Source organism: Anguilla anguilla, chromosome 2, assembly GCF_013347855.1.
Source record: "Anguilla anguilla isolate fAngAng1 chromosome 2, fAngAng1.pri, whole genome shotgun sequence".
Classification (NCBI taxonomy): Eukaryota; Metazoa; Chordata; class Actinopteri; order Anguilliformes; family Anguillidae; genus Anguilla; species Anguilla anguilla.
The window spans coordinates 60,596,635-60,623,962 of NC_049202.1; the positions used below are offsets into that span (position 1 = coordinate 60,596,635).

The window sequence follows — 27,328 nt, forward strand, 5'->3', positions numbered from 1 at the left end:
AAGGTTGCAAATTTTCTTCTACAGGCTATAAAAGAGTGGGTTTCCCAGGTAAAAGTCACGGACATACAAATGGACCGCACATACAAAATGCACCTGGGCGTGCTGTGGCTGGCGGTGTTGGCCCTCTCTCTCCCTGCGCTCTCTCAGTGTGAACCGCTGTGAGTATACCGCACAATCCAGTCCTGGATAAAGGGCCTTTCTTTTTTTTTTTTTAAATCACATTAAACCTGTGGCCCACAAAGCACTGGGCATATCAATCTCAGTTTTCAAATCAATTTTATTTGTGTGGCGCTTTTTACATACTTGGTCAACTGCGGTGTGTGCGTCTGAGTTTAAAAATTCAGGTTTATAAACCACTTGACCGCAGGACTGCTTTACAACTGGAACAGCTAATCCTCATTTCACTGATTTGGATTGCTGTTCCACTTGCAATGCAGTTTTGTGTTCTAGGAGTTTAAACCTGATAAACTTTAAACCTACTAAACACATTGCAATTGTCCAACTAATTTTTATTTTGATTATTATTATGATGATGAAGATGATGAATATATCATTATTATTATTACTCATTGTAGTAGTGGTGGTAGGATTATTATTATTATTATTATTATTATTATAGTCCATGAAGCAGTTCTGTATTTGAAACCACTGGAGAATCAGTATGCAGCTGAGCTAAACACGGGAGGAGTGTAATTGCAACAGAACAGTGAGCAAACGAAAGGCTAATGAACAACTATGTGCGCGATTGAGTCCAAAGTTCTGCTCCCCAAAATTCCTGTTTCTTATTTGAAAGCTATGGGAAAATTTGTTTTGGCACTGTGCTCTATAGTTCAACGAGTGCATGGTTGGTTCTAGGGTTGCTAGCATTACTTTTCTATCATATGAATGCCAATGCAGTGCACTAAGGAGACCAAATTCCATATTTCATTTGATATTGTTTAATCCTGCTTATTTACAATATGCATGGACGTCAGGACTATACTCTGCAGGGACTTTAGGAAGTTCTGCCCCAAAACACAAAATAGAAGACAAAAGATCATCCCATACAGGATATGGGTGTACAGGATATTCGGGGGCTACTGTTGGACTGTCTGTGTGTTTATTTTATTTTTTATTTGTTGGGGGCGAGGAGGGGGGGGGGAGGTTAAATGTTGTTCTTCCCCCCAGTCCTGTGATCCTTCCCCCTAATCAACCTCATTCCTACTCCCCCGACTCTTGAGTGAGTGTCGGTCCGGCTAATGGTTAAGGTTGCAGGTTCGATTCCCAGGTAGGACTCTACTGGTGTACCCTTGAGCGAGGCACTTAACCTGCATTGCTTCAGCATACATATCCAGATGCTGTGTGAAAAAACACTGTGAAAGCTGTGTGAGTCTCTCTGGGCAAGCACGTCTGCAAAATGCCCCTGATGTGACGCTGCCTCTCTGTGCAGATTTGTTCTGACTGCGCCAAACCTGCTACGGGTGGGCTGTGAGGAGAAAGTGTTTGTGGAAGCGCAGGAGTACACAGGAGGAAGCCTCAGCGTCATAATCAGGGTGATGGATTTCCCTGGCAAGTACCGAAACCTGTTCTCCAAAACAGTGACCCTGAGCGAAGAGAACAGTTTCCAGGCTCTGCAAGAAATTCTGGTGGGTGCTGGAGACCATTTACTCCTGTCACATAATCACTTCCTGTACTGATGCAGTCACTTCCTGTCACCCTGCTTCCTTCCTCACAGCCATCCTTATTGAGGCAGCAAATCTGAGAAATCATGATCACAGTGCTGATTGCAAAGGGCGTGAAAGGAACAAAATGAAAAGAAACATTTTAGTACTCACACCTGTTGGTCAGGTTGTTATTGAAAGTGTCCTATATCTAATCTTAGCAAGTTAAATAACGGTCTATTTTTAAAAATCCACAATGTATTCTCTTCATTCGTTCCAGATCTCTGATGTTTTTGAAGAAGAAACACTCAGGAAACAGTATGTCTACCTACAAGCAATATTTCCCCAGAAGAAACTGGAAAAGCCCATTCAGGTCTCCTTCCAGTCTGGATATATATTTGCACAAACTGACAAAACCATCTACTCTCCACTGGACAGAGGTACGACTGTGGAAAGCCTTTTGCAGAGATTCTAACCCAGTGATCGTCATCCCTGGTCCTGGTGGGCCGCAGGGTCTGCTGGCTTTTGCCGTTACTTATTGATCTAAGCAGTCTATTTCATAGTTAACTCACCTCACCTGGCTTCTTGTGTCTGAATTGGTTGCTGGTATTAAAGCAAGAACAAAAATCAGCAGACCCTGTGGCCCACCAGGACCTGGAATGGAGGTCACTGTTCTATAATCTATACGCACAGCACTATTAACTGGAGAAATGGGCTCATGGGCAAAAAGCCACATTGAAGAGGGTGCAAGGTAAATAATAATTTGAGTAAAGAGCAGAGCATACTCTTCAGTTCTGGAGGAAATCAAATGGACCAATCCAATGATGGGCGTCAGCGTAGTATAATGGGTAAGGAGTTGGTCTTGTAACCTAAAGGTCGCAGGTTCGATTCCCCGGTAGGACACTGCCGTTGTACCCCTGAGAAAGGTACCTAACCTGCATTGCTTCACTATATATCTAGCGGTATAATTGGATGCAATGTAAATGCTAAGTAAAAAAGTTGTGCTCCGGATAAGAGCGTCTGCTAAATGCCTGTAATGTAACTCAATGACAGTGTGCACCGCTATGTCTTGCATGCGTTCCATTACTTCAATTGCATTCAATTATTTGCACTAAAGGATATTCTATTGATGGTTTGCTCATTCAATTAACCAAGGAATTGATATTCTAGTTAATTACAGGGTGTTTGCTTTGGATGCTGCTCTGAAGCCAACAAGAAATCTTGTTTCTGTGGACATCATGGTAAGAGTCTTTGTTGTCTTACAAAGCTTAATCATTTAAAAAGTCCCTGAGGCAGCATCAAAATGGTTTTACTAAAGCCAATACAAATATGCCATGTTTACACTGAAATCTATTTTTATGGATTCAATGATGAGACCATATGTGTACACATTAATTCTTGTGTACAAACCCATTCTTACCTGGAGAATTGGTCTTACCTAACTGATCTCACTTGATCTCCATTTCATTCTGTAAATACTGCACATAAAGGTGTGCCTTTTACATTTTGCGCAGCTCTTGAAAAAGGCAACGTTTCTAGCAGTCAATGCTGCCTCAGATTTAAGATGATGTGAAGTGCTAAAGAGAGCTTGTGTGTTCACAGGACAGAAAAAAAATGACAGGACACACTCGAGAAAAAAAAAAAAAACTTGAAAAACATTTATTGGTGTGTGTCCTGTTTTTCTTTTCTGTCCTCCAAACACACAATTACTCTTGAACACTTCACCTTTTTTTAATTCTGAGGTTCTATTGGCCGCCAGAAAAAAAGAAAGTCTTTTAAGCCTGATGACTTCATAGGGGTGAATTACAGTATTGGATTCTTTGATGTGAAATGTAGGGAAGTACTTGTTTTTTTCCCCCCTTTTTGCTTTGTATTTATTTTTGTTGTTGTTGTTGTTGCATCCCTTTTTTTGAGGGGCAGGGGAACGGGTGTGGGGATGAGGGAGGAAGGGAGGGGGGTTGCCACAAGGTGGGTTGCAGTGGGAGGGAGTGTGTTTTTCTTAGCGGGACAAAGAGGTACTACTGTATCTTGTTCAGAGTGTTGTGTATCCTGTATCATGTATGTTACACTTGAAAAAATCATAAAAAAATATTGCTATAAAATATTATTTTAATTTGTCATTCAGACTCCTGATGGAAACATTGTCGGGAGAGAAATCATTTCTCCTAACAATGGGATCAGCTCACAACAGTACAGACTCCCAGAGACCAGCAGGTTTGTTTTGCGAGACACAAAATCCTGCTCAGGTCTCCTCTTGGTCCCGTACCCCTGTATTCCGACCTGGGACCACTGATCCCTGCCTTTCTCTGTTAACAGTGTTGGGACATGGAAGATGGTATCCAGATTCAAAAACAACCTGCAGAACTTTACCTATGAGTTTGAGGTCAAAGAATATGGTAGGATGATCTCTTTTCTGAGCCTTGTTGACCAATGGTCCAAATCCCAATTTCAATGGGTAACAATTTTTGGTCTTTTTCTCTCTGTGAAGTTAAGCCAAATATTGAAGTCACGCTGACACCAGAGAAGAAATTCTTCTATATCGATGAAACAGAACTGTCTGTTGAGGTAGCTGCAAGGTAAGATAACATTTCAGGTAGCAGTGAAATTATGATGATTGCTTTCCAAATGTTCTAAATTTTTCCCAACCAGGAATAATGATATAGTGTCGTTGATGCTAGTTTGATACTTAGGTTGTGAACAGTGTTAATTTGACATAATTTAGCTAGGTAGTGATATAAACAATTCCTCTATGTATAGTTGGCTAACTAAAAGACATTGCCGTATGATTATTCAAAACACATATTGCAATTTACTACAAAATACTCGCCAAGCAAAATGTTAGTTTAATGTTAGTTATGATAATGATAATGAAATTGTTTTCTTAACCACCTGACCAAGCTAGCTAACTAGCGATTTAAACTCGTAAGAATGCACTCCATAGAGTAAAGAGCACACGACAATCTTCCCTCGCATGAAGGTGCACACCAAATGTCTTAGCAAATGAAAATGAACATGACATTGTCAGAAACACAGCGTTACCGTGTGTCTTTCTTTTTTGGTACAAGTGCATTTTATAAATTGTGAGGTTTCAGTCTTTTATGGAGTTCCTGTTGCTGACAACGTTGCCATAACGGGAGAATGAGGCCTCAGCATCAACACTGTTGACAGGGGCCATTAAATATCTGATGGCAAGGACTAACTACGTAGGGTACATTAAGGTTGACAGCTACCACCAAAAATTTCTGAATAATCATGGAAAGAACGAAGAGAGGGAGAAACAGGGGATGTCACAGAACTGCCAAAAAAATTAATCTGTGACACCCGCAAATTCTTTGACAAACACCCAGCCATATTCATCACAGCCTTCTGTTGTGACCAGTTTTCCTTCCTTTCCAGCTTCCTCACAACTATAATTGCCCTACATGAAAAGTGAAGGCCTTTCGTTGTTTTGTCCTGCAGGTGCCTGTATGGAGAGGATGTTTCAGGGAAGGCGTTTGTGGTTTTTGGCGTGCTGACAGAGGATGGTGAGAAGAAGAGTATTCCTGCCTCTCTGCAGAGAGTGAACGTCAGTACCTCCACTTTTCAGTCTCACCTCCCAATCCTTTACATGAGCACCCCCAAACTCACCACTGACCCCCTTTCATGGCTGTTTTTGTAACCTGTGCTTTCTTTTTCATTCAGATTGACTCAGGAAAGGGAAAGGCCAAGCTAACAAGAGAGCAAATCCTAACGACCTTCCCAGACATTAGACAGCTGGTCAAGCTGTCCCTGTATGTGTCTGTCAGCGTCCTGACAGACAGTGGTAATGAGTTTTCTCTATCCTTCTCTCTCTCTGTTAGTGTGTGTGTGTGTGTATATGGGGGGAGCAAGCAATTTTCTTCTTACCTTATAAGTTTCCTTCTCAGTATCCTACATACTTTATTTTCTTAGCAACCACCCGGGAGGTTTCCATTGCTCTTTTTATTCGTGTGTGTGTTTGTGTGTGTGACTGCGCAGCTACCGTGCCATAACTGCACTCTGACTACAGAGCGACTGTGCCGTGACACCACTCTGACTGCACAGCTACTGTGCCGTGACTGCACTCTGACTGCACAGCGACTGTGCCGTGACTGCACTCTGACTGCACAGCTACTGTGCCATAACTGCACTCTGACCGCGGAGTGACTGTGCTGTGACTGCACTCTGACTGTGCAGTGACTGTGCTGTAACGGCACTCTGACTGTGCAGCGACTGTGCCATAACTGCATTCTGACTGCACTCTGACTGTGCAGTGACTGCATTCTGACTGTGCAGTGACTGTGCCATAACTGAATTCTGACTGCAATCTGACTGCACAGTGACTGCATTCTGATTGTGCAGTGACTGTGCCATAACTGCATTCTGACTGCACTCTGACTGCACAGTGACTGCATTCTGACTGTGCAGTGACTGCACTCTGATGCCGCTGCAGCCACACCTTGAATGCACATTGACTTCACTGTAACCTCACGCTGACCGCACTGGTGAACCTTCCTCTGTCAGGCAGTGAAATGGTGGAGGGAGAGAGAAGGGGCATCCAGATAGTGACCTCACCCTACACCATCCACTTCAAGAAGACCCCCTCCTATTTTAAACAAGGAATGCCTTTTGATGTCAGGGTATGTTGTTGTGTATAAATGAATTTCTGTTACAGTTGTTGTTGTTTTCCTTAAATTCATATTTTTTTTATGCAAAACATTTGTGTTTATGTAATTCGTTGTAGCTTTTATATCCCAATGAAAGCTTGAATGTTGCACAGTACATTGGCCACAGCAGTACATTTAACATAGCATTTTATACATTTATAAGTGTGATGTGCAGTGTGGTGTGTTATATTCTAGGTGCTAGCAGGTCTGTCCCACAGTAATTGTCCTTTCTTAAATATTCTCTGGTAGGTCTACGTCACAAATGTGGACAACACCCCTGTGAAGTTTATTGAGCTGGAGGTGACACCTGGGCCCATTTTTGGCCGCACACAGGCAAATGGGGAGGCAAGGTTTCTAATCAACACCCAACAGGGGGCTTCCCCACTCCCGATCACGGTGAGCTCCTTCCACAAAGCCCTTCATCATGTAAAGATCATGTTTGGTACGTTGTTAGGTACTATGTCTGTAGGTTATCAGAGCGCCAGGTAAATTTAGTCAGGGAAATGGCGAGCATTATTGGGCTATTCTGGTCATTGTGTTATGTTATGGTATATTATACATTCAGTAAATTTTCACACAATCAGTGTTTCACTCATTAGTGTTGCATCCAGACCTTGAAAAGCAGTAGACATATGCTGGACAGGGCTACTGCATATCTATCACAGAAGTTAAGAAACTGTCTCCATGTTTCAGTTACATCTGTAATGGCAGACAATGCCTAGTCTCTCTGATGTACTGTGGTTTACTGAAGTACTGTATGCCTCTTATCAGCCCCCCAAAGGGAAAACCGTGGATTGTGTTGACAGGGAGCCAGCAGGGTTTGACAAAGAGACAGTGCTCAGTTGCAACGCATCCTACTGGATCAGCATTATGTAAACCTTAGGTTCCCCCTCATACAGCATAACCTTTCGGTTTAATTCATTAGCAGATCAATGAGACCTCTAGCCTAATGAGGTGTACTTTGTAAGGGATGGAGTAAAAACCCGCAGGATAGTAGATCCCCAGGAACAGGGTTCGCCAGCCCCGCTCCGGACCATGGGCTGGTGAAGGCAGGGTTTTTAAAAAATATAAATCAGGGCGTGAATTTTTTCTTACATTTCTAGGTGAAGACGAAGGCACCGGCTCTGACCAATGAGAGACAGGCTGTGGCGCATATGACAGCCCTACCATACAGGACGCAGGGCAGCTCCAAAAATGACCTGTACATCAGCATCAAGAACAGTGATCTTCATATTGGGGGCAGCTTGTCCGTCTACCTCACCCTTGTGAACAGTCCCAGTGTTCAAGCCCAGATAAAGCATATTACATACCTGGTACGTATCCGTATCTTCACACTTCACACACCTGGTGTTTACTTGTACCTGTATGTAATAGCTGTTGGAGAATAATCAAAATCTAAAATCTAAATTAAAAAAAGGCAGGGTTTTGGTCGGTAACTGACAGGTCGTCAGGGCTGTGTGGTCATATGCACCTCATTAGTTTTACCGAAAAAGAATAAGAACTGAATTTTTTTAAAAGCTGATCTTCGAATATGCGTCTATGATTTAACAAAATAAACGTTTCTAAAATGTATGTGGTGCTAGCCTCTCTGGCTAGTTGTCCAGTGGCACACATTGCCATGTCAGCAGAGCTTGTCAGGCGTTACTTTCTCCCTTTAACCAGTGGGAGCACTTGTCATTGAATAGATTATCCTGCGAACGTCATTCACTGTTATTGTAGGCAGGTCTTCAGACACTTAGTGAAAACACCATCAAAGCAGTAGCTATCCCCGCTAGCCTGAACTAGTTGGACGGGCTCGGCTGGCCAATAGACCTTAGAGTATATAATACGTAACTTGGTGGGATGGCATACCTGCCATCCCAATGTAGAGACAGCAACACCAATATAAACCCATGGGGAGTACATGAGAACCAGGAAGTAAATTTTTTTTGCTCAACAGACATGCTCAGTTGTGTCCTTGGTCACGTCCTAAACCACATGTACAAGGCTAGTGCAGACATTGGCTAAAATAAATAATAAATAAAAAATTAATATCTTTGTTTGTGAGGTAGGGGGTCTCTATAGACAGAGCATTTTCCCACAGAATATTCAATAGCCAAAGAACCAAAGACTTTCTTTCCCCATTTTTAATAAAATGTTTTAGTTTCGATTTATTCTAAACAATTTAGTTTGAAACAATGTGAATGATATGGCCATTTTATTTTACTAAATTTCCCAAAATGGGTTATTTTAGCTCTAGATGCTGATTTCTATACTGTGACTTGTTCTAACGGCTGCTTGAAAGAGAAAGTGCAGATATACGTTGGCTAAGTAGATAGATCGTTTTCTCATAAAATGTACTCGATAAAATAGTAGCCTTGGCTAGCCTACTTTGAGACATGTTTAAAAAAAGTCTTGTTATTTCATTGAATTCATTTCAAAGATAATTTGGATCATCTTTTAGAAATTGATTGAGTGTACCTTTTGTTAATGTTAACTGTGACAGAGAATAATTCTGTTTTTTAATTCTCCGCCCCAGAGTTTGCGGTACGCCTCGCTTAGAGGAAGCGAGGGAAATGCGCGTCTTTTTACAGTAGCCTACATATTTTAAATGCGCCATAGCGTGTCTGTTTCATGTTTGTTTGTTGGGGAATTGGTTTTATGTTCTGTGTAATTGTGATGTACTGCTAGTGGGGTAGGCATATTTGTTGAATGTGTGTTTGTGTATTTTTACATTTTATAGAGGGATAGCAAATGATACTTTTTATGATTTATTTTTAGTTAATTGATTTTAATGGTAAGAATGGTATGGTCTGAGGGGGGTTAACTTATTTCAGTCCTCGTTTTGGATCAGTAGAGAGGCTAGAGAGAGCTTGTGATTGAGCGAAGAGCCTACTCAATCTGACCAAAGGAAAAACTTTACGGTAGTGATTGGTTTATTTACTTGCTTATTAGTGGGCTTGCTTCCTGCTATCTTTCATATTATTATTATTTTATCTGCACTTTCTGCCCAATTTTTCTAGCTCTAACTAGTCCTACAGTTTTTGCACTACATTCAAACTTTATACACCAAAATGAATTGCTAGTTCCAGTTTTTTTGCACTTCAAATAAAATAAATTTGACCGTTCACCCTTTTTCTGTCGTTGGCCTCCTGTTTGACTGCTTGCCATCCTCACACTAACACTGGGCCAGATTCAACATTAGCCTGCCTTCCTGTTGCTTAACACTCAAATAAAGGTGGTTTAGTGAAGAAAATTGAACAAACCACCTGTATTTAATAAGTCAATTTTTCACAATTCTAAAAACGCAGTTATTTTATTTTAGTTGAGGAAGGAGGGGAACATTACATTTGCGGTGTTTGAGTAATTTTACATTACATTACATTACAGGCATTTAGCAGACGCTCTTATCCAGAGCGACTTACACAACTTTTTACATAGCATTTTTTTTTTTTTTACATTGTATCCATTTATACAGCTGGATATATACTGAAGCAATGCAGGTTAAGTACCTTGCTCAAGGGTACAACGGCAGTGTCCTTACCCGAACCTGTGACCTTTCGGTTACAAGCCCAGTTCCTTACCCACTGTGCTACACTCCGTCCCGGTATTTTAATTTAAAGTCCAAGTTTTATGTGTCCTTGCATACCAAATACCTGTACCTGTGTCTGTTCCTAGCCTAATATATCTAAATGAGAGCCAGTGACTGTGACTGAATCCTTATGTTCATCTGTCTGTTTGTACCTGAACACCTCCTGGTGTTTACCTGACTGTGTTTGTACCTGAACAGCTAATGAGCAAAGGGCAGCTCATTCGTGCAGGGAGATATAAAGCACTGCACGGACAGTCACTAATTGCCTTACATGAGCGAGTGACCAAAGACATGGTTCCCTCTTTCCGAATTGTGGCGTACTACCATGTGGGCACGGAAGTGGTGTCGGACTCCATCTGGGTGGACGTTAAGGACATCTGCATGGGAACGGTATGCCTGAAAGAATCACATTTAGATGTCAAGTTGAAATCCTGACTGCACCCCTCTCGTCCTCATGTGTGACTGAGTCATGCAGAGTTACAGCTGGGCTATAGCTATGCAGAGTCAGAGGTGCATTCTGTCTGTCTGTGCCTACAGCTTGAAGTCACCTCCACTAAACCGAAAGATGTCTATGAGCCGGGTAAGCTCTTCAGCTTGACCATCACCGGTGACCCTGGGGCAAAGGTGGGCCTGGTGGCCGTGGACAAGGGTGTCTATGTCCTGAACAATAAGAACAGACTGACACAGGCCAAGGTAAGGGAAGAGACTACATAAATAAAATGTGTTGCCTGTTATTTTTATGCCTCCGCGACGGCACAGCCGTGGCCGGAGGCATTATGTTTTCGGGTTGGCCGTCCGTCCGTCCTGATTCTCGTGAACGCGATATCTCAGGAACGCCTTGAGGGAATTTCTTCAAATTTGGCACTAACCTCCACTTGGACTCAAGGATTAACTGATTAGATGTTGGTGGTCAAAGGTCACAAGTCAAGGTCATTGTGACCTCACGTCTTTCCTATTCTCTCGTGAACGTGATATCTCAGGAATGCCTTGAGGGAATTTCTTCAAATTTGGCACAAAAGTCCACTTGGACTCAAGGATGAACTGATTAGATTTTGGTGGTCAAAGGCGGAGGCAAAGAACCGTGAGGCAGTATTTCTAGTTCTATTTTGTTGAATGTGTTGTCATACAGCCCCTTTTGCAGCCCAGTCCATTATTTTGCATTGCAATGGATTCAAGACATGAAATTTGAATATATCGTTACAACAGCAAGTCAATGCAAATACAATAAGATTTATCAAAGACATAACAGTGAAGATTTAGCAAAAGCAATAAGTCGATACAAACACAATAGAGAATGAAATATAATGCAATGTGAAGATTGGGTTTAGCTAAATGCATGTCTTGTAACCTACATTTAAAAACAGAGACTGTCTGAGACTGTTAGAATGGTGAGGTCCTTGCAGTGGCTACCTCTAGGACAGGCTATGTATATTTCCGCTGTTCTCTAGTGATGCTCATTTGCATGCAGATCTGGGACATCGTTGAAAAGCACGATACTGGCTGTACGCCTGGGAGTGGCGCTGAAAGCATGGGCGTTTTGTATGATGCTGGGCTGGCGTTTGAATCCAGCGCTGGTGGGACCAGATCCCGATCAGGTATAATGTTTCACGTTCAGCCACTGTTTTCATGGGCGTGTAGTACGAGGGCATGCCTCTGCACATTGTGGTAAATTATAATAATAATAATAATAATAATAATAATTATTATTATTATTATTATTATTATTATTATTATTGTTATTATTATTATTATTATTATTATTATTATTAGTATGTGTGTGTAGATGAACAGTTTCACCGAACAGATAGGGATCATTTTCCAACAACCTTACCCAATTCAGAAAATGTCTATTATTACAGTGTATGTCCTTATACGTACTGACACTGACATATGAAACAAGTGGTCTTTTCTGTGCACATATCTGTCCAGACCCCAACTGTCCCATCCATCCTAAGAGTCGAAGACGGCGCTCCCTAGGTAAGAGATTCTACACCTGGGTATTACTCTAATATCAGCGTTTGATGCTGATTGACTGAGAGGTACACGGACCCACCTGAACTCATGAAAATGTGAATCCCGTATTGGATTCATGGGTGTATGATCAGAGTTGAAACAAAAAAAAACGGTACTCTAAAGACTTATGCCAACAAACCTTAGAATACCTGAGAATTCTTCTCTGTTTATTTTGTTGTTGTTGCTGTCAATTTTGCAGTGGATGGAATGATGGAGAGAACACTGGCTGTCAAATGTAGTAATCTTCTTCATAGGGAACCTGCTAATGATAGGAAAAGCCCCATCGGAAGTTACTGAATGGCATCCAGTTAAACTGCAATAGCTGGTTCCCACGATGTCAGTGCTGTCCCAGGCCTCAGCTGACTATGACTGGTCTGTGATCCGTTCATATTTAGGTGAAGAGGATGACGAATACGTTAGCAACAGTGATATCATTTCCCGCGTACTGTTCGCTGAGAGTTGGTTATGGGAGGTGATTCATCTGCCAGAGTGTCCCCTTGAAAATAGAGAATGGTAAGAGCTCTCTGTGGCACACCACTAGTCATCGCTGTTATCTGCTCGCTCTCTCAATACAAATATACATTTTTCATTCTTTAAAATCAGGAATGAAATTATATCTGTGACCCGCACTATTTGTGCGTACACCTGGATCTGGGCGTGTCCTCCAGCATATAGGCTGCTGCCAGATCCCAGTGCGGCCTCTCTCCAGTCCGCTGCACACTTAATTACTTTGGTTATTGTTTGGGTTCACACCTTGCAACACACACAACATATTCTACACACACACACCCACTTACACCACTGATTCTACTGAAGCTCATATACGTAACTTATTTGATGTAGTTAATTTCATTACTTTTGTTAATAAATTATTTGATTATTTAACGATTTCTTGTGTCCCCCATTCTTTGTTGCAACCTAAGAGCCAGGGGTTGTAACAGATTAATGGGGGAAATGATCTACAAACGGAATTTAGTAGTACTGTCACAGCTTAGCAATAAGGACACGTAGGGAGTGGGGGTCATTTATAACTTTGAAGGGGAAGTCCAAAGAGAGCAATGCCACATGCTGTGACACACCCCCAGGTAGACAGAAGAGCTGGACACAGGGACATAGACAAATTATGGTTTTCACCAGCAATTTATTATTTAAATGGAGAGAGAGAGTGGTTTTCCATACGGGAAGAAAATAAATAAATTGTAAAGGCTTCTCCTATACCCCTCTAATGCACACTTTTTTAACCCTGGACTGATTCATAATGTTATCCAGGTGTGTGCGGTCTCTGATTACCCAGATTCTCCCTCACAAATCGAGCCCTGCCACAGCCAATTTTAATTTGAATACTTTATTGGAATGGTTACTCATCTGGTTACTTGTACATTCATCTGCCAATCAGTGCCTGTTTCACAGCCTGTAAGATGCATTTCACTACAGGTGAGGGCTAGCCCCGACCAGAGGTGAAGCATATTGTTCACGGTCATAACAACTGGTGGACTCCAATGCTTTTGGAAGGAACTAATGCGGAGTTACTGAGGAACCGTCTCTGACTGAAACCCATCATGCCCTGTCCGATTCATAGGCCTATCTACAGTGTCCTGTGTACTAGCATGCTGTATACTGTTTGCTACATACTGTATGTGAAAAATACCCTACTATTTTCCAACCATACTGTGGAAGTGTTGTAAGACGTCCTGCCCTTGTAGTTGCCATTTAAATCTTGTTGATGTTGTTGAAAGAAAACATCATCAAAACTGCACCTCATTTTCAAAGCAATGAAGTGCGTCATATTTATAGGACCAAAATGTTTGTTTACTTCCTAAACATGAGGAGTTCTGAATGTACTCAGCAAAAATAAGTACATGATCTTGGGATTTTAAGTACACTACAAATTTTGCCTGTGTAACGAAGGCACCAATTCGGACAGAGACCAGGCTAGTTGCAAACTCGTATCTGAGTTTATCTTGAGCTTAGGCCTGAACCTATGAGTACAGTTGGCAAGACTTTTTTAAATGTATGTTTTTCACCGACTGAGCCCCTCAGGATCCAGAAGTTCCATCTCTCCATCTCTGAAGTGACTCTTCACCCACGTGCTATCAGTTTCAGTGAAAGGGCACAGGTGACGCCCTAAAACGTGACCTCTGGTGCTGAGGATTCTCTCCCCCTGTATCTTTCATCTGCATAGTGCTCCCACACTGTCTGGATCTCAAAAGGTTTGTTCTTGGGGGCGTAACTTGGGGGCGTGTGCTTGGGTGTGTAACTATCTGCACTTGTGGTCTCGTGCTCTAGCAAGTCCACATCAGTCACAAAGAGGAGTGTCCTGAGGGACTCAATCACCACCTGGGAAATCACCGCTATCAGTCTGTCCGAGACTCACGGTATTGTGCCTCTGCCCGTCTGTCCTAAATGAGTTGTTCTTTCCTACTTGGGTCTATCAGTTTATCCCCTTGGTCCAGTTAAAAAAAAAAAAACAGAAATAAATGTAAATCCAATCAACTCTTTAACATTAATCATCTGTATCGGATGCAGAATCCACCTCATCACACACCGTAATCACACTTGTGATTGCAGTTTAATAACTGGTCTCCATTTTTAATTGCATTTTACTTTATCAAGATATTCATATGACTGAAGAGACTGAAGAGATACAGTGCCCAAAAAATATTTCATGCTGATGTGTATGGGCTATGGAAAAAAATATTTGAACAGTTGAAAACTGAATAACAGGCAAAAAAACAAATTAACAAACAGCAGAACTATGCAGCAGAACAGGAGAACCTAATGGGTTATAATACAGCAGTTATAGAGCAACCGTGACTGTGTCGCTACCTTCAGGAATCTGTGTGGCTGATCCCTTTGAGATAAAGGTGAGAAAGAACTTCTTCATCGACCTGAAGCTGCCCTATGCCGCAGTGCGTAATGAGCAGTTGGAAATTAAGGCGGTGCTTTACAACTACCTTGAGGAAAATATAAAGGTGAGCCTTTAGCTCTTAGCTTTAATCCTACTGTGAGAGATACACACACAAAAAAAGTATCTGAGTGGTGAAGGAATGTGTGTAGTCTTACCCGGTGCTACTGAGATGGGATTAATTTAATGATATCTCGGTTATCTGATGCCAAAATATTGTTTTAACCTTTCTTCTAACAGTGCTAGTAGTTTTACATAGAAAGAGACTGCAAATGATCTGCCGGTTGTGTGGCTGTATATGGCTCGCTGTCTATCTTGGTAGACGCAGACATGTCTCTAGAGTATGTAGTGTCGTAGAAAGACAATTGTGTGTCTTGCTACGACACTAGTGTATAGGCAAGTGAGTACGAGGTGCAGATATCCTGATTTCTATGTGTATATTAGGACCTTAAATCTGCTAGGTGTGCAGGGGTGAGACTCAAGGAGGAATGTCAGGATAAAGTGAATGTGATTTATTCTACAGTGTGTTCAATAATGGCAATATACAATGGTGCATGTAGTTGAATGGCTATCCATGTATAGTGCACAGAAGACCATGTTGTCGAGTCTCCTCGAAACATTCCACTTTTCCCCTTATATACCCAATGATCAAAGGAAAACCCCAAGTCATCAAATAAAGGCACAATCATAACAAAATGGTAACATTATTGATCCTGCTTGTCCAATCTCTGTAAGCCTATCCAACCGGGTTAACCTTTGTAGTACAGCTGGGTGCTGACCGGCTCACTTTTGACTGGTGTTCCAGGATCTTTAGTCAGCACCCACTGTACCACACCATCAAAGACACTAACTTAAGGTTCATATAATGCTGATCCAGTAGAATGTTTAGCAACTGCCATCGCCTTTTTATCAAGCCCTGCTGACTCCCGGTCACCTCAGGGTCTGATAAGAGGCACATTTCTGTAAGACCACCCAACACTACCATTTGGAGATGGATGCACCTCAGCACAGGAGTCATGCGTTTCCCCTCCCTGCTGCAGGTTCGAGTGGAGCTGATGGAGACTGAGCAGGTGTGCAGCGCGGCCAGTAAGAAGAGGAAGTACCGCCTGGCCGAGGTGGACATGGACCCCATGTCCTCACGTGCTGTCTCGTTTGTCATCATCCCGATGGCCCTGGGTTTGCACTCCATTGAGGTTAAAGCCGCCGTCCACGACTCCATCCAAACAGACGGTGTCAAGAAGGACCTTCATGTGGTGGTGAGAAGCCCCGCTGCCCATTATTTCTCTCTCCCCACCATCTTCCTCCTAGTCACCTGTCTTCTTTGTGCCATGTGGTGCGCAGCCTTCCTCCTAGTCACCTGTCTTCTTTGTGCCATGTGGTGCGCAGCCTTCCTCCTAGTCACCTGTCTTCTTTGTGCCATGTGGTGCGCAGCCTTCCTCCTAGTCACCTGTCTTCTTTGTGCCATGTGGTGCGCAGCCTTCCTCCTAGTCTTCCTTCTAGCATCAGACACTTTAACTTTGGAGGGCCTGGAAAGAGAAGTTTAGGGTTTGTGAAATTGATATTCTGCTATCTGACTGGTTCAAACAAGCTTTAGTCTGGACCATGTCATTAGTCAGTGGTTGAACTGGCTTGAATCACAGCCTCCGATTAGAGGGTACCTTTCTCCTCTACCCAGCCCAACCCTTCACACATCTCTCCACCTTTCTCCCATCACCCACGGTTTTTCGCTTACATCAGTTTCCTGTGAAATACAATTTTTCACTTTTGCCCATGAGAAAAGTCACACGACAATGGACTATATAGCAAATTTAAGGTGAGATGTGTGCTCTCTGCATCCATTACAGGCTGAGGGACTCCAAACCAGACGGGTTGTGACAGTACCCTTGAATCCGTCCAACTACGGTAAGCTTACGGTCCGTATTCTTACCGCACCAGAACCTTGATGACCGTCCGTAGGCTTGGTGTGTAGTTCATTTGCCAGCATCACTTTTGTCCCGTCAGGTGGGGTTCAGATACAGAATATCAGTGTTGTGCAGCCGATATCTCAGGTCCCAGGCTCACCTAGTTACACCTACATAAGTGTGACAGGTAAGGAAACAATTTTGGAAACATGATGAAACATGAATTGTGATATTTTTGTGATAATTGCAAGTTGTTTTTTTGTTGTTTTCTTTTTGGGGTAGTGGGAGCAAGTAAATGGTAAATGGCAAATGGACTGCATTTATATAGCGCTTTTATCCAAAGCGCATTACAATTGATGCCTCTCATTCGCCAGAGCAGTTAGGGGTTAGGTGTCTTGCTCAAGGACACTTCGACATGCCCAGGGAGGGGTTTGAACCGGCAACCCTCCGACTGCCAGACAATCGGTCTTACCTCCTGAGCTATGTCGCCCTAGTGATGGATAAATCTTTTTTTCTGTGGGTAGTGGCAAACTCTCAAGGGTTTCTAAGCTGTATGACTGTTACAGTGTCAGTGCATGATGTCAGTGGAGACCTGACTGCTTTGTCTGCTTTGACTGCGCAGGTGAGCTGCCGAGGCCGACCAATCAGAAAGCCATCAGTGGTTCCCCCATGGGTCACCTTATAGCTCAGCCTAACGGTAATGCTGAGACTATCATGATAGGCATCACAGGACCCGTCATCACCACACACTACCTGGACAAAACCAACCAATGGGAGAAAGTGGGATTAGAGCATCGGGCCGAAGCCATCAACTTCATTGAAATGGGTAAGAGACTGCAAATTTGCCCACATCTTAAAATATGAACTGCAATGTGTAAGAGCCTTGGAATTAATATTAATTACTTTTGGCAATTCTTGTGACAATGACATGGTTTTTTTTTTTTTTGTTTTTTTAGTGTACTGCGTTCAAGAGGATATATTTAGTCACTTTAGCTCCCTCACAAAAATATTGCTGGTTGTGTGAAATTTTTGGTGATGTGGAAATGTTTCTAATGTTTCTCCTTACCTCTTTCTTTTCAGGGTACACTAAGTTGCTGGAATACCGGAACAATGAGGGTGCATTCAGCATTTGGAAAGACACGAATCCCAGCTCTTGGTGAGCAACTTCTTATTATTTCTGTCTAGTCTTACAACTACCATTGTTCATTAGGGGTGGGGTGTTTTATGGCTTTCTCTGCACAATGAGAAGCTGATTTGCCCTTGTCCTTACTGGTGCACACAAGTTTTTTTTTTTGTTTTTTTGTGTGCCCCGAAGCCAGTTTTACAGAAGCCGATCCACTTAAAGGCATCACAGTTTAAAAGGCATAGTTTTACCCACTATAGTCCACTAAAGTTTACAGAGAATGGTGCAATAAACAAAAAAAACATCTAGGGACCGGCAGTTCTGTGGCTGAAAACACCTTGTTAATGAGAGAATTTAGAATAGAATAGGCAGACTTGTTCGAGCTAACATGAAGTCCACAAATCGAATAACAGCTGTTTACAGCTATTGTGGTGTGCACAAGGGCATCTCGGAATGCATAACGCGTCAAACCTTGAAGCAGATGGGCTGCAGCAGCAGAAGACTATACCAGGTTCTACTCAGGAACAGGAAGATGACATTACAGTGGGCACACGATCACCAAAACTGGACAACTGAAGATTATAAAAATGTCACCTGGTCTGTCAAATTTCTATTTGTGCTGCAACATGCAGATGGTAGGGTCAGAATTTGGCATAAACAGCAGGAATCCATAAATTCATTCTACCTTGTGTCAACACTACTGGCCAATAACAATAAGTACAAATACATTTGAATGCCACATCATACCTAAGCATTTTTTTTCTAACCATGTGCATCTTTATGGCTATAGACTACCCTTGTTCATATGGATCCAGCAGAATAATGCACTAATGCCACAAAGCGCACATCATCTGAAGCTGGTTCCGCAAACATGACAGTGACTTCAGTATACACCAATAGCCCGCACAGTCCTCCATATCTCAGTCCACTAGAGCACCTTTTGGATGAGGTGGAACAAGAGGTTCACAGCATGAATGTGTTGGCAAAAAAATCTGCATGAACTGCATGATGCTATCAAGTGAGCATGGACCAAACTCCCTGAGGGATGTGTCCAGCACCTTGTTGATTGAATCCATGCCATGAAGAATTCAGGCTGTTCTTCAGGCTAGGAGGGTTCTACCTGGTACTAGACAGATGTGGTTGTCACATGGTTCAATGTGTTGATGTGATGGGAACTTGTGTCTCTCCAACAGGCTGGTGGCGTACATACTCAAAGTATTTAGGCTGACACACAATCTTATCAAAATTGATGAGGATGTACTGTGCAGAGCTTTCAAGTGGCTAGTCCTGAAGACACAGCAGCCAGATGGCATTTTCAAAGAGGTTGGCCGTGTCTACCAAGGAGAAATGGTGGTATGTTACCATAAGCAACCTCCAGCCGAATTGTGACTGCTTTTCCACAGGTTCTTTTGGATATATTCAGATACCAAATTGTGGAAAGAATTAGGCATTAACAACAAGCCTGGGTTTCCTTACTGTTCAATTAGTATACCTTGCACTGTCTATCACTGCATAGAGACTCAGTTGCAACATAAACATGAACTAAGAAGTAACTGGTATCAGGGAAGTTAAGGTAGTATGGTAATCAACTTGTGACTAACCTCTGAGCCTGGATAGGTGATAGACAAGCAGATAGGGAACACCAGGTACACTAAAGGCCTAAGATGGCAACCTTTCTGGTGTATCCCATTGTCTGCTATAAGTTCATTGTGCTTTTCTGCACACAGGGCGGTATACAGGGGAAAGACAGTGATGTCTCGCTGACAGCATTCATCCTCGTCGCCATGCAGGAGGCCCGTCACATCTGTGTGGAGGAAGTAAATGTGAGTGGACCATCACATTATGCCCAGGACCACTGGTGATAGACTCATCACAACACACTGGGCAATGGCAGACAACAACACAACTATGAAAAGTCAATAATGCCTCTTGGATGAAGCAATGTCAAAAAAACTTAGGCCCCTTTCAAGCAGGCATCTTAATTGTTGCGCCAATTTTGCACGTTGGTGTCATGTGAACAGATCTGGAGTCGATTTTCCTTCTGAGACGTTCTCACAGTTTAGCAAGTCAGGACCTTGTAGGATTTATGGTAATCTTCCACCACAGCTCTTAGTGTTGCTCTTGTTAGTGTTGTTTCAACAATTCAGTTCAGCTGTATTTCTATAGCGCTTTTTACAGAGAACTGTCACAAATATGCTTTACAGAGTAGCAAGGCAAGAGACAGAGCAAGCACCAGGCCTGAAACCCCAAATAGCAAGTATATGAGGTAAAAAAAAACTCCCAGTGGGGAGAATACCCTTAAAGCAAACCATCCAAACCATGCCTAAGATTCAAGAGTAAACCAGGCATGATGTGCTCATTCAAGTTCCCAAGAGGAAGCAACCCATTAATTTGGTGACCCCATGACCTTTCCTGTAGTGCCACCGTCAGGCAAAACATATCTTGAAAAGTAATAACCACCAAATTGCCAAGACATTTGCTGTACATATTAATGCTTTGTGAAGGTCTGTATTCTTCTGAGTGCATTCTTTCTAGCTGTCACTGTGCCCTTTTGCCATTACTCCAGAGCCTGCAAGTCAGCATGAAGAAAGCCAGCGAGTTCCTATCTGGCAGGATCCACAGCCTGACCAACCCCTACGCCGTGGCCCTCACTGCCTACGCTCTGGCCAATGAGGGAAATCATCAGCTAGACATCCTGAACCGCTTCTCATCTGGTAAGAGTGGGTTGCCTGACTCTCAGTTCCGTAGCTCAACCAATCAAGCAAACTATCCATGTTAGAATAGAATAATAAAGAACAGAGCAGAAGAGAAATTATGAAAGAGAAAAATTGTAATCCTGTAATACTGTCACTACTGTTGTCTTAAGCCTGATTTATATTTTATCACATGACTCTTTCGACAAGTGTTGTATGACAAAAATGACATATGTTCAAAGCAAAAATGTGTTGCATTACATTTTTTTTCATTGTTGCGCACCTCTAGAATTTTCAATATTAATATCAATCAATACTTTTAATGGCAAACCTAGATTTAGCAAATTTGAATTAACGACTTATGGACAGTGCTTCGTACGTGTGAGCAACTTGTCATTATTATTTGTTGAAAATGTGTTTTTATTCAGATGAAATTTGCTATGCAAATACTGTATATGTTTCCAAGTGGAAGAAACTTTTTTGATTTTGTTGTCCCCATGACCTTTCCTTCTGTGCCATCAACAGGCAAATATACCTCAAAAAGTAACCACCAGATTGCCAATACATTTTACTGTGCACATTCATACTAGGGGATTGATATGACTTGGCAGTGGTCTGCACTCTGCTCAGTGGATTCTTTCTATTCCTAAGTGATCTTTGTTTTTTAAAATATATTTTTATGCTACCCTCGTTGTTAAGCAGTACCTTTGTCTACAGACTGCATATCTTGTCTAAGGTCTAACTTTTCAGCATATCGTGTGCAACACATGAACTAATTCAAAACCAGTGCTTCTTGGGAGTGAAACTGAGTTTCAGAGATAAACGTAAAGGCATGCAGTGGATTTCGGTGTTAGTTCCATCATTCTTTCATGTCACTCTTGAGGCTGTAACATTGATATATTGACGTGCTTTTACAGGACAAACACACTGGCCAGTCTCCGGCAGTCACATGTTCACTCTGGAGGCTGTAACATTGATATATTGATGTGCTTTTACAGGACAAACACACTGGCCAGTCTCCGACAGTCACATGTTCACTCTGGAGGCCACAGGCTATGCTTTGATGGTCCTAGTCCAGGCCAAGGAGTTTGACCAGGCTGGTCGTGTGGTCGAGTGGCTGACCGAGCAAAAGTTCTATGGTGGTGGCCCCGGGTCTACCCAGGTACGGCTTTCTGCTGAACAAAGCTGTAGCCTACTGCATCCTGAGTTAAAAAAATATATGTGTTTGATATTTAATTTATGATACAAATTCTTTATAAGTCATTGAAGTATTAAATTAAATATGCTCAAATACTGGAAATATATATTTTATGTTGAAACATTGACCAAAACGTCAGAGACTGCTCCCCCTACTTCACAAATTTTATAGATTACAGTGACCTATCATATAGTGATTAGCCTATTGGGTAATCCCATTCTCTGTGTCCACATCAACCACATCATAGACAATGTGCATCAATGAGTCTACCGAAAATGCTGTGTAGCATGGCACTCTAAAGCAATTACTCTTTCTGTGGCACCCTAGATATTTGACATTACAATACCTTTGGCAGATACAATTTATGCCTTTGGCAGATGCTCTTATCCAGAGAGACAGCTCTGACATAGCACACATTTATAGAGCTGTATATATACTGAAGCAACCTGTTGCACCCTTATGTGCCTTGCTCAAGGGCACAATGGCAGTGACCTACCTGGGAATTGAACCTGCATCCTTTTGGTTACCAGCCCAGTTCCTACATTTTTATTGGTATAATGGATATATGGGTATGGAATTGGTCTTGTAACCTAAAGGTTGCAGGTTCAACACTGCTGTTGGATACCTTGAGCAAGGTACTTAACCTCCTTTGCTTCAGTATAAATCCAGCTGTATAATTGGACATAATGTACATGCTATGTCAGAAGTGGTATAAGTGGCTCTGGATAAGAGTGTGTGCTAAAATGCCTGTAATGTAATGCACGTGCACTACTGGTAACAAGACTACATGTCACTACTGCCCCCTGTTGTTCTCCGCAGGCCACCATCATAGTTTTCCAGGCTGTGGCTATGTACGTAACAGAAATATCCGATACGAAAGACACTGAACTGCAAGTGCGTTTGACCATGAGGAACTGGAGGAGGCCCATCCTTTGGATGTTTGCTGGGAATGCTGCTCACATCACTCGCACACACAAGGTGAGTCTGACGGAGACAGAGCGAGAGGAAAAGAGAGAAAGAACAGAATGGAGCAGAAGGGTGAAAGATGATGTTGTAGGAGGATGAGAATGTATTCAGCAGGGTTCCCGCGGTCCCTGAAAGTCCCTAAAAATTGTTGACTATGTGTTTAAAGATTGATGGAATAGTATCTGGAAATTTTTTGGGAAAAGTCTGAAAATGACCCAAATTAAAAAAAAAAAAAACTATTTACAGCCAGGAACATACATCATCACTATCTAGTGATGCGAGTGATGTCTTGATCAAGTCTTGCAATAGCGTTGTTCTTCAACATCTATATCAGCATCACACAACAAAATAATAAATCATTGTAAAACCATATTTTATCCTTGACACACATGAAGAGATGTGATAAATGTAAATATGATTTAAATGGATTCAAGTGAGAGAGATGGAGGGCCTGATTTACAAAAACCTTTTTTGCACATGCAAAACCAATAACATGCCCAGTGATTGGCTGTGGTATTTGTTTTGCATGAATCATTGGTTGTGTTATTAGTATGGGAACACGAGAGAGAATGACAGAATGGAAGGAAAACAAATGGGAAAACAAGAGAGGGAAGACTTGCACCACAAAACTGTCTCGTGAAACCGTCAAACAGACTCGGACGAAAGGCCTTTCTTTCTGCATGCAGGTTCAGCCTGACGTAAATGTGACTGTCACTGCAACGGGAACAGGCGAAGGGACCCTTTTGGTGAGTTCCGCCTCAGCCTGATCTGTCTGAGAACGAATTCTTTTGGAAAACTAAGAAGGGAAGAACATCTGGAAGAAACTCATGAGAGCTTTGAGAGCTTTTGAACTATCCATCCTTCCATTATCTACACCCGCTAACCACTGATCAGGGTTGCGGGGGTGCTGGAGCCTATCCCAGCCTGCATTGGGCGAGAGCCAAGATACGCCCTGGACAGGCCGCCAATCTATCACATGTCACAAACACCATTCACTCACCATTCACACACCATTCACACACACTCCTATCTATGGGCAATTTAGAGTCAACGTATTTCATGCAATTGAACCCTCCCAAAGAGATGCTATAAAAATGTTTCCCAAATGTAGTGCAAGTTTTGTGCAAGTTTAGCAAAATTTCAGGTTAGGGACGTATTGTAGTTACATCTGTCTGATAATTCCCTCCCTGAACAACGTCTGATGGGTATGTTACAGGTGATGACGATATACAACAGTTTGCCTGAGGAAAAGGAACCAGAGTGTAGGAACTTTGAATTGGAGGTGAAGCTAAAGAAGGAACCACATGGTACAGTATGCTGGACACAGACAGAAGACTGTTCTGTGTTTTAACTACAATAAATAAACATGATTCCTTGAGAAAACAAGCTTTGTATATGAATCCTGCTAAGATGGTGACAGTTGTTTTTTCTGTCCAGACGTATTGGTTTTGAATATCTCCGTAGTAAGATTTATTGTTTTGCAGCTACTGATGAAAATGTTCTGGAAACATACAAGCTCACAATTGATATGACGTAAGTAGAATAAAAATGTTTTGTTTTCTTACAACCTTACAAAACTGTAAGTAATACAACCAGAGTCAAACAGCTCTAAATAGCACATGGTTTATATTTGTGTAGATTTCTGAAATTCCTGTGTTTTTCCCAGATACCTATCCGACAGAGATGCCACCATGTCTATTCTGGATATCACCTTGCTCACAGGCTTCATTGTAGATAAGAAGGACCTCGAGATGGTGAGGAAAGAGACTGGGTCCATCAATGCAGACAGTGATGTCATTAATTATTTAACCATTTAAACAAAATTCTCCTGAAATCTGCTACTATTATAGACATAAAATTATTCACAAGCAGCTACAATGCATTCTTAACTCTTGTTTTTTTTCTATAAAGCTGTAAACCACAATGTATGCTACCATATCATTCCTATAACTTTTGCATACTGACTGACTGAACGTCTCTTCTCACATCTCATAGGCTTACAAGGGGCATAGGAGTGAGTTTGACATTGCGGGGGAGACACATTTACTCCCCTGCCCCTATACCTGCCCAACCCCTGAAATTGAAAAGTTAATTGGTTCCACCAGAGCCAGCTAAGGATATTAAGGATCCAGACACATGCTAGCCTCATCCATTCTCTTCAGCACTCGCCCTCTGATATTTAAATATGTCAATTAAATACATTACAAACGTTTTGTTTTTAGACTCATAACTACATGCATATGTAATAAATGGGGGTGGAGTGCAGACAGTATTGCAGCTTGTACTTTTAACCCTTTGAAAAGTATGTTTTTTGGAATGTTTTTTTTTTTTCAAAATTCTAAGTCAGTGTTCTAGAACTCCATTGCTTCCAATGCCCAGTTGCGATTTTTATATCAGCATTGAATGTTCAATTAAGATCATTCTAATTACACGTTTGTGGTCTTACAGTACATCTTAAAGGGTTGTTATTCTTTTATACAGCTATAAGCCATAACTTACAGTATGCTACCATATTGTAACTATAACTTAGGCATAATGACTGAATGTCCCCTCTCACCTGTCTTGGCCTTATTTCGTATTGATTCTGACAGTTAACTGCAGGAAAGGACCAATACGTCAAGAAGATTGAGATGAACACACAGCTTTCAGAGAAGGGCTCCCTTACTCTTTACATGGACAAGGTGTGCAAATGTATTCCCCTGACCTTGATGAAAAAGCGCTCGCATTTGGTCTGCCTACACTTGTTGCATTTGGCTTGTTGTTGCGTGACTGACAAAGTCTTTTGCTACCTCCTTTTTTCTACCTCCCCCCCCCCCCTCTCTCTCCTTCCACAGGTTTCCCATCAGCTGCCTGACAGAGTGGCCTTCAGGATACATAAGATATACAATGTGGGTCTGCTTCAGCCAGCTGCAGTTACTCTGTATGAGTATTACTCCATGGGTGAGTTCAGATATTCACTGCTGGTAAAGAGGTCTTCATAGCCTCTGCCCATGTCATACATCAGCAGCCAGAATGAAAAACCAAACCATTGTTCATTACAGAAAACCGCTGTATGAAGTTTTATCACCCGGAGAAGAAGAACGGGACCCTGAACAGGATCTGCCATGAGGATGTGTGCCGCTGTGCAGAAGGTAGATTTTGCACATCCATCAGGCAGGAAGTGATGTCACAGAGAAGGCCAGCATGATGTGTCCTCATTCGTATTTCTCTTCTGCTCACAGAAAACTGCAGCTACCAGAGGAAACAGGGAGCTGAAGAAATGGACCGTGTGACTACTGCCTGTTCAGCTGGCATGGATTACGGTATGGCCGCCTGCAAGAAGAAGCTAATCTACAGTGTTTCATTCGCAGATGTACATTTGACGTGTAGTGGAGAGAAAGGTGCACTGGTTGCTTCAAGTGCTAAACAATTAAACAGTTTTGTATTTCATGTGAACTGACTGTGTCAATGTTCTGCAGTGTATAAAGTCAGAGTGGTCAGCGCTGCACTGACTTACACCATCGACCGCTTCACTGTCCTTGTGGAGGATGTCATCAAAGAAGGTAAAGTCTTACTACTGGAGTGTTGCATTTCCATTTCTACCAAAGGCTCTGTCTTCTTCTTTCTCTCAGTTGATGAGCTTAAGGTTAGCACGTAGTGGATTTAAAAAATGTTTAAGCCAGAAGCAAGAATTAAAATATGATTGCACCATTTACAATCTCATGTGGGTATTTATAGATACGATGAGGTCTGGACCTTTAAATTTGCCGTTTGTTTATTTCTGGAGGAAATTTGAGCAACACAGAGCAATTATTTAGTAATTACACTAATACTCATTGTAATTATGTTTCTCCAGGCACTGACTCGGCGGTAAAGGGGAAACAGCGTACATTTATGGCCCATCCCTATTGCAGAGAGAGTATAGCTCTAAGAGAAGGAAAAACCTACCTGATCATGGGCAAGTCTGACGACCTCATCAAAGATAAAGACGGGTGAGTTCTAGTTGCCTGTTGATTTGTCTTTCTTTCGGTTGTGCATATTTGAGTGCGTCACTGCATTATCAGTGAGAGTAACACTGATTTTCTCCACTACTCAACATCGCTCTGGATAAGAGTATCTTCCATGTGATTGTTATATAATGTAATATTGTTCAGTAGCCTTCCTTAAGTCTACAAATTTAAATTAAATTATTCAAATTCTTTCTTTAGGCTGTGTGTCCATGATGGTTTGTGTCACTATGACTGTGTGTGCATGATGGTGTGAGTTAATACGTGTACAAGTCCTCACTGGTGTGTCCCTTCTTTCAGGATGATGTACATTCTGGGTGAAGGAACCTGGATTGAATACTGGCCGACCGAGCCAGAGTGTCAGCAGCCAGCATTCCGTGAAACCTGTCTGAGCATTGTTGGAGATACAACCAATCTATTGATGTTTGGATGCCCCATCTAAACCCTGCTCTGTTGTTTCTGAATCTTTATTTTGTATGGTGACTTGTGCAAACTTTTTACTTCTGCACAGCTGAAAATGTGAGGACTCAACACAAAAACAGCTATTTCTATAAAATGGTAAAACGTGTATAAATGTCATGAAATAGAAACAGATAATCAGCTTTTGTCTCAATTTATCTTTTGATCTCAAATCCAAATGCCTGAAGAATAAAGTATAGCAAAACTGA

At 42.0% G+C, this 27,328-nt stretch overlaps 1 protein-coding gene across 3 annotated transcripts; it reads left to right on the forward strand.

The window, feature by feature from the left end:
- Positions 1-27,328, forward strand: LOC118220717 (complement C3-like). Of its 3 annotated transcripts, XM_035404850.1 has the most exons (40): positions 2-158; positions 1,430-1,625; positions 1,921-2,080; positions 2,811-2,881; positions 3,766-3,854; positions 3,957-4,036; positions 4,129-4,216; positions 5,100-5,205; positions 5,322-5,442; positions 6,162-6,277; positions 6,554-6,700; positions 7,408-7,617; positions 10,074-10,265; positions 10,413-10,568; positions 11,344-11,470; positions 11,805-11,852; positions 12,284-12,401; positions 14,175-14,263; positions 14,721-14,860; positions 15,834-16,049; positions 16,638-16,695; positions 16,795-16,881; positions 17,317-17,520; positions 17,775-17,850; positions 19,011-19,170; positions 19,545-19,640; positions 20,384-20,531; positions 21,509-21,672; positions 22,528-22,686; positions 23,361-23,420; positions 23,891-23,981; positions 24,159-24,207; positions 24,341-24,428; positions 25,266-25,355; positions 25,509-25,614; positions 25,716-25,805; positions 25,896-25,976; positions 26,133-26,216; positions 26,510-26,645; positions 26,961-27,319. In XM_035404850.1, exons 1-40 carry the CDS (start codon positions 70-72, stop codon positions 27,100-27,102), a joined length of 4,728 nt encoding a protein of 1,575 aa, XP_035260741.1. In that variant the 5' UTR covers positions 2-69; the 3' UTR covers positions 27,103-27,319. The 3 variants fall into 3 exon arrangements, 2 of the variants coding, with proteins under 2 accessions (XP_035260741.1, XP_035260739.1); XM_035404848.1 differs by having other exon boundaries at positions 25,266-25,614; positions 26,961-27,328; XR_004764003.1 differs by lacking the exons at positions 24,159-24,207; positions 26,133-26,216; positions 26,510-26,645; positions 26,961-27,319 and having other exon boundaries at positions 1-158; positions 25,896-25,935.